General features: G+C 43.0%; 1 protein-coding gene across 8 annotated transcripts in view; it reads right to left on the reverse strand.

Moving 5' to 3' along the window:
• Positions 1-308: 308 nt before the first annotated feature.
• The window catches only part of SSBP3 (single stranded DNA binding protein 3), an 81,277-nt gene continuing 68,988 nt past the window's right edge, over positions 309-12,597 (reverse strand). For 6 of the 8 annotated variants that reach the window (XM_056532170.1, XM_056532172.1, XM_056532174.1 and 3 more), the window contains 9 exons: positions 11,865-11,944; positions 11,712-11,760; positions 10,956-10,994; positions 10,540-10,594; positions 10,287-10,357; positions 7,019-7,097; positions 6,880-6,908; positions 3,231-3,332; positions 309-1,715 (listed from right to left, as the gene is read on the reverse strand). In XM_056532170.1, the coding sequence (XP_056388145.1) occupies positions 1,686-1,715; positions 3,231-3,332; positions 6,880-6,908; positions 7,019-7,097; positions 10,287-10,357; positions 10,540-10,594; positions 10,956-10,994; positions 11,712-11,760; positions 11,865-11,944 (534 nt within the window). In that variant the 3' untranslated portion in view covers positions 309-1,685. The remainder of the gene's footprint in view (positions 1,716-3,230; positions 3,333-6,879; positions 6,909-7,018; positions 7,098-10,286; positions 10,358-10,539; positions 10,595-10,955; positions 10,995-11,711; positions 11,761-11,864; positions 11,945-12,597) is intronic. The other 2 variants (XM_056532173.1, XM_056532171.1) reach the window with 1 other exon arrangement.

Below are 12,597 nucleotides of genomic sequence, written 5' to 3' on the forward strand. Positions count from 1 at the left end.
TTATTTTGTTCCAGGAATGTATCTAATCCTGTTTTAAAGCTGTTAATTTTTCCTTCAAAATACCAGCCAGACGTGGACCAAACTTATCGTATATTCCCTCATATCTTATATAGATCGTCTAAGCCAGCCTGCCTCCATTTGTTTGCAGAACGATACCACTTTGCATGCCCAGACAGCCAAAGGCTATACTGTAATTGCATGTTGGAAGTTGTAGTGATGCAACAGCTGGAGGCACACTGATTGTAAACCACTGATCTTAGCAGTGTTGTCCATCACAAAAAAAACAGGCGATCAAAAGAATACCCATGACAGGTTTGAATTTATTAAATTTATTACAGCATGGAGGCGGAAAAATTAACCATATCATTCCAAGCTGTCCCATATCAAGAGACAATAATTTAACTATCCCTTTTTGAATACACAAGGAATTTTCATGTAACAATGTCCTGAGAGGAGCTGCTAATGTTCCCTCCTTCAGTTACTCCTGACAAAATGAGGGAAGAAAAAAAAAATAATAATAATTTTACAAAAATCCTGGAAACACATGATAAATTTGATCGGAAACTCAGCCAACAGCTTACACGGACTGTCCCTTTTAATATGCAAAAAAAAAAATATTAAAAAAACACAAGCAGAACCCATAAGTGTAGCTGTTTTTAAAGTTTCTCATTTCAGACTGAAGGAAATAAAAAAAAATTACAGTGTTGTGTATCAGCTGAACTTGTTCTGGGTCGACGACGTTGATATGGTGGAAACCAGGCCAGGCAGTGGTTATACAAAGAACAAGATGGCAGCCGGGCAGGGGGGCGTTCTCTTTTCTGCTGACCATCTCTCTCTCTCTTCTTCCAACCAGCGCTGCCTTAGAAATAAATGTCATTGAAGTCCGCAGCGTGAAGCCAGTCAGTATGAAGCCTTGCCACAAACCTGTACATTGCAGGCTCCATATTCCTATAAAACATCCCTTTCCGCGGCGAAGGCTTCTTTCCTCTTGATTCTAGGAGTTTCTAGTAAAATTATCGCTCTTGTAGAGGTAAAAAGAAAAAAATAATAAAAATAATAATAATATATAGAGTCTTAGGTGTTTAAACAAATATCAAGTGTTGTATTGAATGAGGTAAAGAGAAGGGTGCAGGTCCAACCAGAGTTTCTGCACAGTGGAAAAATAAAAATTATAAATCATTTTCTGGAGGTGGTTTTAGACGGCATGAGACAGAAAAAGCTCTTTGGAGGGAAGTGGGCATCTGAGAATCAGTTCATTTCCAAAAAATAAAAGCTATAAACTAAAAAGACACATGAAGTTTTACTATTTCAGCTATTCTCCTTGAATATCACGTCACAGACATAGAACATTCGGGGCAAATAAAAGACACAGCAATCAGATTTATAACGTAAAGTCTCCTTTTTCTTGGGGGAGGAAAATAAAAAAAAAAAAGTTTGAAAAAAAAGTAAAAATTAAAAAAAAAAAAGTTTTCTGTACAGTTCTAAATCCTCTGAGCAGGATTTTTTTTTTCTTGTCTGGACAGTTTTTTGTACTATGTTTAATGGAATAAAAAGTTTGGGCTTTTTATTGCATGAAACCGAACTGAGGGAGCTGTTCTAGTGATTTCCGCAACTCCAGACAATTCTCTTCTCCAAATCACCGTGACCTTCCAAAGCAGCAGCTGAGTCTAGTATTGCCCCCGTTGTCACACACTCATAGTCATGCTGGGAGAGTACTGAAAGAAAGAAGGAGAAGGGGTCAATGGTTTTAGCCATATTACTTTGAAATGAGCTGCCAGATCTTTGCTACTAAAAAAATTCACTTCTTTAAAGGGGTTGCCCAACAAAAGAAACAACCTGTGTCAAAAAGTATGGTAGAGCAGATTCCTAATATGTTATTAGTTATTTTTAATAAGTTATTACTGCACAGATCTTCCATATCAGCTCTGCTCTCCCTTTTAGTTGTGACATCATGTCACGCTCACTGAAAGAAGAGCTCCCGTCCCTGCTCCCCCCCTCCCCTCCTGTCTGCTCAAGAGGAGATCATTGATGTGAAGAGGGGGGGGGAACTCATTACTGCTTATTAGATTTTAAGGCAGCAGCCCCTGATGTCTTATCTGAGGAAGGCTTTCTGCTGCCTTAAAATCTGAAGAGCTCACCCTCTTCACATCAATGGTCCTGTCCTGAGTAGACACCAGCAAATACAGACACCATAAGAGGAATTCCATGGAATTCCAAGAGGACCGCATTGCCACCAATTTGCTGTTACTGGAATCTCCAGGTGGAAATTCCATAGTGTGAATTGGCCCTAATATCACACACAACCCGTGGACAGGTTTGGCATTGCTTTTGAAAGAAATCAGCCATGTTTTTGTTATCCAGGAAAAAACTCAAACATGCAATTCCAGTTATATTGTGACGGCAGGATGGGTTTAAAACTGCTGACAAATTTAAAGCCTGTAAGTTGCCCTCTGCTAAAGCAAACAGGGCACAGATTTGATGGAAGCCCCATGAAATCCTATAGAACTTTTAGCAAACCCATAGCATGCTTGCTTTAAAGGGGTATTCTGGGCAAAAAAACATTTTATCCCCTATCCAAAGGATAGAGGATAAGATGTCTGATCGCAGGGGGCCGGCTGCTGAGACCCCCCCACAATCTCCCTGCAGCACCCGCATTGAATCTCCAGTTTCGGAAACCTCCGTGTTTGGTGTTTCCGGCACCTGGGACGTGACGTCACGCCCCCTCCATTCATGTCTATGGGAGGGGGCGTGATGGGATAAGTTATAGATCACGGGGGGGGGGGGTCCGAACGCTGGAGCCCCCCGCGATCTCCAGTACGGGGCCGCAGCAATATACAAGAAAGGGGGTGTTCCGTCCCCGCATGACGCGGTGGCTGACACGCCCCCTCCATGTACCCCAAAAAGATAAATGGAGGGGGAGTGTCTGCCGCGGCTTTCTGCTGGGGACGAAACTTCACTTCCTGCAGACTGCCGCGGCCCCGTCCAGGAGATCCCGGAGGGCCCCAGCGCTCTATAACTTATCCCCTATCCTTTGGATAGGGGATAAGTTATTTTGCACTGGAGTACTCCTTTGAAGTTGCCACTGGGGTAGGTTCAAGAGACTCTCTTATGCATAAAATAATAGGATAGTTCCTTTGAAATTGTAGGTGACTTCTCTAACGTGTACAGGAGCCTTAAGAGACTCATTTTTAGAATAAAACTTATGACAGGATGAGTGTGAAATGACTCACATTATCATTTTGGAAGGAATGAAGAAAGTTTCCTCCTAACTCTCCGTCATCTCGCGGTGTCCCAGGAGGGTTACTAATGCCACTTATGTTATTTGGGGAATTCTGGAAAACAAAAATGAAATAGCATTTATAACACACCTCAGCATATGGATCACTTGTACAGGTTATTATGGTAAGTGACAAGTACACACACAAACAGCGTCTACTTCCTATAGAGGAGGGAACAGAACTTGTCTCAAGTGGGAAAACATTGGCATTTAAACGGGTACTCTGGTGGAAAACTATTTTTTTTAAATCAACTGGTGCCAGAAAGTTATACAGATTTGTAAATTACTTCAATTTAAAAATCTTAATCCTTCCAGTACTTATCAGCTGCTGTATATTATAGAGGAAGTTCTTTCCTTTTTGAATTTATTTTCTGTCTGACCACAGTGCTCTCTGCTGACACCTCTGTCCATGTCAGGAACTGTCCAGAGCAGGAGAGGTTTGCTATGGGGATTTGCTCCTGTTCTGGACAGTTCCTGACATGGACAGAGGTGTCAGCAGAGAGCACTGTGGTCAGACAGAAAATAAATTCAAAATAGAAATTAAATATAAGTCATTTACAAATCTGTATAACTTTTAGGCACCAGTTGGTTTAAAAAAAAAAAAAAAATTCCCACCGGAGTACCCCTTTAACGACGCAGGACGTAGATGTACGTCCTGGTGATGTGGTACTTAACGCACCAGGACGTACATTTATGTCCTGAGCATAACCGCGAGCATCGGAGCGATGCCGGCATCATGCGCGGCAGGTCCCGGCTGTGGATCGCAGCCAGGGATCGGCCGGTAATGGCGGACACCTGCAATTCCGCGGATGTCTGCCATTAACCCCTCAGATGCCGTGATCAATACAGATCACAGCATCTGCAGCATTGCGGTCACTTAACAGGATGATCGGATCGCCCGCAACGCTGCCGCAGCGATCCGATCGTCCTGCACGGCAGACGGAGGTCCCCTCACCTTGCTCCGCTGTCTCCCGGGAGTCTTCTGCTCTGATCTGCCTTCCCGCAGACCAGAGCAGAAGATGACCGATAGCACTGAACAGGATTAGCAATCGAATGGGTGCTATAAATAGTCCCCTATGGGGACTATAAGAGTGTAAAAATAAAAGTAAAAAAAGTAAAAAAAAAAAAAAATGTGAAAACCCCCTCCCCAATAAAAACGTAAATTGTCCCATTTTCCCTATTTTACCCCCAAAAAGTGTAAAAAAATTATTTTATATACATATTTGGTATTGCCGCCTGCGTAAATATCCAAACTATTAAAACAAAAAGTAAATGATCCCTTACGGTGAACGGCGTGAACGTAAAAAAAAAAAATAGCCCAAAATAGTTTTTTTTTTTATAACATTCTATTCCCAAATTTTTTTTATAAAAAATGTAATAAAAGTTTTGTATAAGCAAATATGGTATTAATAAAAAAAAAGTACAGATCACGGCGCAAAAAATGAGCCCTCATACCCCCGCTTATACTGAAAAATTAAAAAAAGTTATAGGTCTTCAAAATAGGGGGATTTTAAACGTACTACTTTGGTTAAAAAGTTTGCGATTTCTTTTAAGCGCAACAGTAATAGAAAAGTATTTTATCATGGGTATCATTTTAATCGTATTGACCCAGAGAATAAAGAACACATGTCATTTTTACCGTAAATTGTACGGCGTGAAAAAAAAACCTTCCAAAATTTGCAAAATTGCGGTTTTCTTTTTAATTTCCCCACACAAATAGTATTTTTTTGGTTGCGCCCTACATTTTATGGTAAAGTGAGTGAAGGCATTACAACGGACAACTGGTCGCACAATAAACAAGCCCTCATACTAGTCTGTGGATGAAAATATAAAAGAGTTATGATTTTTTGAAGGCGAGGAGGAAAAAACGAAAATGTAAATATAAAATGGTCTTAGTCCTTAAAGTCCAAATGGGCTGAGTCACTTGTCAAGGACCTGATGCAAGTTTTACTACCATTCACGTTCAACTTCCAAAATATTGCTCTGTATAAGAATAAAGCTTAAACTGTGATAAAGATATATTATAAAAAATGTTGTGCCTACAAGTGTCCGGATAAAAGGCAGCAAAACTTGTTGCATCTTTGTTAATAAGGAATTTTACCTCAAGTCACCGCACCTGCATTGTGCCTGTCCCGGTCAGCGCCACTTAACTCCTCCTACCCGACATTTGACTCTGCTTTCTAAGAAATACCAGCAAAGCTGCCGACAGGAACTTCCCATATTCACTAGGTGCTGTCCATTGTTGTGTATGTCGGTACCCAACCGGAGTCTGTAAGCGACCATCTATACCCCCTCCGATATCCCTTCCACTCCAGTGCAGGTGATACTACACTTTATTCTTTGTTTTATGATAAAAGGTGGTCATTCACAGGGTTCCCCAACCGGTGACTTATCAGCTGTTGCAAAGCTACAACTTCCACCATTACCCTGACACCAAGGCATGCTGGTAGATGTAGTTTTGCAACAGTTGGACAGCCAAAGGGTTGTTAAAGGGGCACTACGGTGGAATTTTTTTTTTTTTTTTTATTAACTGGTGCCAGAAAGTTAAACAGATTTGTAAATTACTTCTATTAAAAAATCTTACTCCTTCCAGTACTTATTAGCTGCTGAATACTACAGCGGAAATTATTTTCTTTTTGAAACACAGTGCTCTCTGCTGACATCTCTGTCCATTTTAGGAACTGTCCAGAGCAGCATATGTTTTCTATGGGGATTTTCTCCTACTCTGGACAGTTCCTAAAATGGACAGAGATATCAGCAGAGAGCTCTGTGTTTCAAACGGAAAAGGATTTCCCTGTAGTGTTCAGCAGCTAATAAGTACAAGAAGGATTAAGATTTTTTTAATAGAAGTAATTTACAAATCTGTAACTTTCTGGCACCAGTTGATTAAAAAAAATAAAAATAAAAGTTTTTCACTGGAGTACCCCTTTAAACATGGTCCTAAGCTAATGCTTCATTTGCCCCATTCACATGATGGGAGTTGTAGTTTAGCAACAACTGGTAAACTATAGGCTAGGGAACCCTGCTTTCAGGTATGTCCTCATAAGGCAGATTAAGTGCCAACATTTCTGTTCATCTGAATGGCAGCGGTGCCGCATGTATTTGGATATTTTGCACGCTCCTTTCAGATGAAGTGAACGGTCAGACATTTCTGCAATAAATCTGTGAATATACCCTCATTGGCCCTCATTTACTATTCTAAACACGACTTGTTTTGTCTGTTTTTTTGTCGCATCTTTGTCTGCGCCATGCCACGATGCAACATTTTTTCCCGACGGACCCGATGTGGATTCTCCCAAACCCGAAAAAGGGGCGTAACCCGACATTTCTGAGCTTTCCCACCCGAATTTGTTGAATTGTTGTGGATTTTTTTCCCGACAACTCAGAGGAGTTGGAAACCAAAACCAACAAAACCCACGTGCGACAAACAGGATGCGACATAATAATAAATACCAGGGGGAAAAAGCAGTCGGGTAAGAAAGCAAGATAGACTTACAACCCGATTTTCTAAGTAAATGAGGGCCAATGTTTAGTCTCAATCCAAACCCAAGCCACTAAAGCAATACTGCAGGAGGACATCGCTAGTATAGATTGTGCCTCACCTTAGGGAGTCCGTCCATGTCTCCAGAACCTAACCACAAAGGAGAAATAAATAAAATGAGTGAGACCACCACATTTGGCGCAGATACAGTACATTTTTAATAAAATGACATCCAATAGTGTAAAAGTGACATCGCTTACCTAATGACCCGTTCATATGATGAGGTTCCATACCACCCATTCCTCCCATGGGTCCATCTGAGCCTGGTCCCATCGGGAACTAAAAAAGAAATAAAGGATTAGAACATAGACCTATACCATTGTTTGGCGTATCCCTAAAAACAGACCCCCTAATATACCTTTGTAATAAAGGGGTACTCCGCTGGAAAACATTATTTTTTATTTTTTAAATCAACTGGTGCCAGAAAGTTAAAACAGATTTGTAAATGACTTCTATTTAAAGGGGTATTCCGGTGCTGAGTGTTCAGAACAATTTGTTCCGAACGCTCAGCACTGGAGTACCCCTTTAAAAATCTTAATCCTTCCAGTACTTATCAGCTGCTGTATACTACAGAGGAAGTTCTTTTCCTTTCTGTCTGACCACAGTGCTCTCTGCTGACACCTCTGTCCAAGTCAGGAACTGTCCAGAGCAGGAGAGGTTTGCTGTGGGGATTTGTTCCAACTCTGGACAGTTCCTGACACGGACAGAGGTGTCAGTAGAGAGCACTGTGGTCAGGAAATACAAAAAAGAAAAGAACTAGCAGCTGATAAATACTGGAAGGATTAACATTTTTTTAAATAAAAGTAATTTACAAATCTGTTTAACGTTCTGGCACCAGTTGATTTAAAGAAAAAAGTACCCTTTTAAAGAAGATCTGCAGCCATAGACACTTATCCTCTATCCGGAGGATAGAGGATAAGTGTCTGATCGCGGGGGGTCCGCCCCGCAATCTCCTGTACGGGGCCCCGGTTCTGCCACAGACGACACGCCATCTCCATGTATCTCTATGGGAGAGACAGCATTCGTGCATCTCCGCCTCACCCATAGAGCTGTATGGAGGGGGCGTTTCGTCAGTGAGGTCGACGACATGCGCATTAGCCAGGCAGAGCCGCAGTAATGCGGGGCTTCTTCCCTGAACAAAGGGATGTCTCATGAAAAAAAGGCTCTTCTAAAAAAAGGCAGCCGCCCAGTGATCTTCAGACCACCAAGAGCCCAGCTCTAAGTGGGGAAATGAAGCACTGCATGTTGGGAGCAAAGCCTCTATGACATTCATGAGAACTCCCTTTAGAGCACCTACGCAAATGCATTAATATTTTCCATATCCACTGCAATATGTCCTGGAAGCTGCTCTCAAATGGGTATTTATGGGTTTCAAACCTTTCAAGATTAGAGATGAGCGAACTTACAGTAAATTCGATTCGTCACGAACTTCTCGACTCGGCAGTTGATGACTTTACCTGCATAAATTAGTTCAGCTTACAGACTCTCTCCTAGGACTGTATCCACCTTTTCCAGCCCACCGGAGCACCTGAAAGCTGAACTAATTCATGCAGGAAAAGTCATCAACTGCCGAGCCGAGAAGTTCGTGACGAATCGAATATACTGTAAGTTCGCTCATCTCTACTCAAGATCAAAAGGCCACCAAGTGTTTCCTTACCAGGGTGCCTTGAGCTGTGGCAAAACTACAACTCCCAGCATGCCCGGACAGCCTTCGGCTGTCCGGGCATGCTGGGAGTTGTAGTTTTGCATCAGTTGGAGGCACCCTGGTTAGGAAACACTGCCCCACAGGCTCGGTTAGTATAGTGGCTCCAATACATGTTCGGGAGAAGTTGACCAAACCTGACCAGCTGACTCTCTTATGTGTCTAAGGATTTTAGGCATCTTAATTTTAACGCCCTATCCTATGTTTTCCCTTGATATAAGCCATTCCTAGACGTTTCTGCAGTTTGCCTCCCTCTCCCCACTGATAACACCTGCACATTCGGCCGAACCAGGGGTACAAGTTGTCGACTGAGTGTACATAGGGTGTATGGATAATGTAAAAGGGGTTATAATGCCATATAAAGTGATTATGTATCCTTAGAACAGGCCATTAATATTAAAATCAGCAGGGGTCCGATTTACAGCAAACCCTGCAGATCCGATGTTTGAAGGAAGGCGCTGCAAAAGCCTCTTCTGTGGTTACCAGTAACTGCAGTGTGCAGTATTGCCACGTTGTTCTTTCCAAGTGAATGGGCAGGGCTGCATCACCTTACCAGTGATGGGCAAGGATTTTTGCCACCCTAGGCGAAAGCTAATTTCTTGTTCGGCTCCATTGGGGGGACACAGAAACCATAGGTATATCTTACTGCTACCAGGAGACTGATACTAGGCATAAAATAAAAAAATAAAAAAAAGTTAGCCAGGGTCAGTAGGCGGGTATATCCTGCCAGGAGGGGCAGACTTCTTTTTTGCCTAGTGTCAGCAAGATATACCCACGGTTCCTGTGTCCCCCAATGGATCCTTCGAAAAAGCGATTTTACAGAAAGTATAAAAAAAATCTACTTTTTGCTGCCCCTTGACCTCACCCATTGGTTCTGCCCTTTGATACACCTGCCCTTACTACTGGGGCGACACACTGCAACAAACCTCCTCCTCATGTAATCTCCTTACTACTGGGGTGACACACTGTAACAAACCTCCTCCTCATGTAATCTCCTTACTACTGGGGTGACACTGTAACAAACCTCCTCCTCATGTACTTTCCTTACTACTGGGGTGAAACATTGTAAAAAAAAAATCTCCTCGATTAATTACCTTACTACTGGGGTGACACACTGTAACAAACCTCCTCCTTATGTAATCATTACTACTGGGGTGACACACTGTAACAAACCTCCTCCTCATGTAATCTCACTACTGGGGTGACGCACTGTAACAAACCTCCTTATGTAATCTCCTTACTACTGGGGTGACACACTAACAAACCTCCTCCTTATGTAATCATTTGTACTGGGGTGACACACTGTAACAAACCCTGTCCTCATGTAATCTCCTTACTAATGGGGTGACGCACTGTAACAAACCCTGTCCTCATGTAATCTCCTTACTAATGGGGTGACACACTGTAACAAACCTCCTCCTCATGTAATCTCCTTACTAATGGGGTGACACACTGTAACAAACATACATTATAGAGATGGTGGTTCTGGTTGGGCGGGTGCTTGCAGCTGGCAGAGCGACGCCCCCAATAGAAGGTGCTCTAGGCAGCTGCCTATAGGCAGAACAGACCCTGCACCTTACACTGTACAGTGATGCAGGTACAGGCCCTGGTAACCCACCCAAGAGGCTTCAGGTGCTCATAGGAGCATCCAAATTACTGATAAACAGGATTACCAGGAGTCCGACCCCCACGAAAATATTATCGATTGGCCTATCCTGATGAGGAGCTGGAGAAACTCTTTATTTATCAGATCCCAATTCACTTACATTTGAACGGTTCCCTGTGGGTGGACCAGGATTTATCATTGTGTAGATATTGTCGCTTGAATTTGTTGATTCTGTAAGAAAGGAAAATTGTATGTTAAGTTAGTTTAAAAGAAACCAAGCTTTTAATGCAGTGTTTCCCAACCAGCTGAAGGCTGTCTGGGCATGCTGTGAGTTGTAGTTTTGCAACAGCTGGAGGCACACTGGTTAGGATATACTGCTTTACTGCAAGAAAAATTCTGTAACATATACATACCTGCAGGACTGGGCATGATGGGGGTACCCGGAGGTCCTCCGCCACCTGGTGGGCCCTGTGAACGTACAAAGAATGTATTACTATGAGATGCACAAAGCGAAGATCAGAAAATGTATTATTTTATTAATACTAATCAATAGGAATCTGAAAATGTATTATATTTTATTAATACTGATCAATAAGAATCTGAAAATGGGGGGTCCGACCGCTGGGCCCCCCCGCGATATCCTGAACGGGGCCCAGTCTGCTGGAGGGAGGCTCGGAGCGTTGGCCGACACGTCCCCTCCATGTATCCCATAGACACACATGGAGGGGGAGTGTGTCGGAACGGCCACTTCAGGCAGACGGCCAGGGCCCCGTTCCTTTGGATAGGGGATAAGTTATTTTGTGCCTACTCACGGCTTTCTATGACTTACCACATACGTGCCGGGCGATGATGATGAATATGGAATCTGCTAAGGAAACAAAGAAGAATTCATGATAAAGAAATCATTTAACATTTCGTTTTTACCATTTTACTATCAAGGAATCCTATTAGTATTATATTGTTAAAGGCTGTCAGGGCATGCTGGGAGTTGTAGTTTTGCAACAGCTCAAAGCACTCTGGTTGGGAAAACACTGGTCTACACTGTCAACATGAGCGCATGCTGGGAGTTGTAGTTTCTGGTTGGGAAAAACTAGGTTAAACACTCTCCCTTGTATAGAGGATAGGTGATAAGTAGCCGAGCGGTGAGGGTCCGACTGCTGGGGCACCGAGTGATCCGAGGACATCTAAGGGACTTCAAAACATGGCAGACCTCAGTTCTTCATGTTCAGCTGTCCCAATGGAGCAGCAGTTGACCATGCAAATGTCCACTGAATAATTGGAACAGCACTGTGCATGCTCAACCGCTGCTCCATTCACTCTTTATGGGACTGCTGTACATTGCCAAGCACTGAGCTCTGCTATGTTCTGAAGTCCCATAGACAGTATATAGAATGGTGGTTCAGCATGTGAGCTGCTGCTCTATACAGCCAGGGGACACCTGTCCTCCATTCTTATGACTGCTGAAGGTCACAGCAGTCGGGACCCCCACCGATCAGCTAGTTATCCCCCTATCCTGTGGATAGGTAAAAACCCCCTTTATCTTTTCTCCAATAATAGGGCCAGTCTATACTCAAGCAGCACTTACCGAATTTGCACTATTTGGATTTGGCCACGGCCTGCCCGCACCAGGACCCCTATATAGAAAAAAGAAAAGATAAAATTATAATCAAAATATCTTCCTAAAAAAAAAAAAAACAACATAACCCTACCCCCTCTTCCCTTAAGATGCCCTCCTTACATGTTCATGCCGGGCCCTAAGGAATTTGGTGGTGGTCTCATCCCACTTCCATAATTCTGCAATGATAACCAAGGATCAGACTACGGTAGCGAGGGATCATCCGGAAAAGAAATAGAAGAGAAGAAAAACGAGAGGGTTAGTCACACGGAATAACATGCCATTAAGTCAAGCACATTTATGGACTTTTAATGCAAATGCAGTAAAGCGGCGCTCGGATCGTTGTCATAATTAGTAAAGCAGAACGGGATTAATGCGTCGATTGATCGGCGCCGCAAGCGGTTCAGAGGATGAAACCCAAGGCAGTAATGACTGCAAGCATCAGGGGGCAAGGAGTCTGTTCCAGCTGATCCCACAGGGGTGTCACCTGCTAATTGACCATCGTTCGTTTCACTAGGTCATATCTCAAATCATAGATTACAACTATTTACATATGATTATTACCGGCATATGTTCTCTAAGTGTCCATCTAAACCAGTGTTTCCCCACCAGGGTGCCTCCAACTGTTGCAAAACTACAACTCCCAGCATGCCCAGACAGCCGTTGAATTTTTAGGCGTTAAACAGATATCCTGCCTCTGGAGCGTAGTTATGGTGAGGATTTTTCTCTCCACAATTTTGTCATGCAAGACACATCAGCCAAATCAGCAAGAGTTCTAACCAGACGTGGGATTTGTGGATGCAGCCATATATACATACGTTGTTCCGGTCAAAACTAGACTGTAGTGGAGGCAGCA

This window comes from Hyla sarda, chromosome 7, assembly GCF_029499605.1.
Source record: "Hyla sarda isolate aHylSar1 chromosome 7, aHylSar1.hap1, whole genome shotgun sequence".
NCBI lineage: Eukaryota > Metazoa > Chordata > Amphibia > Anura > Hylidae > Hyla > Hyla sarda.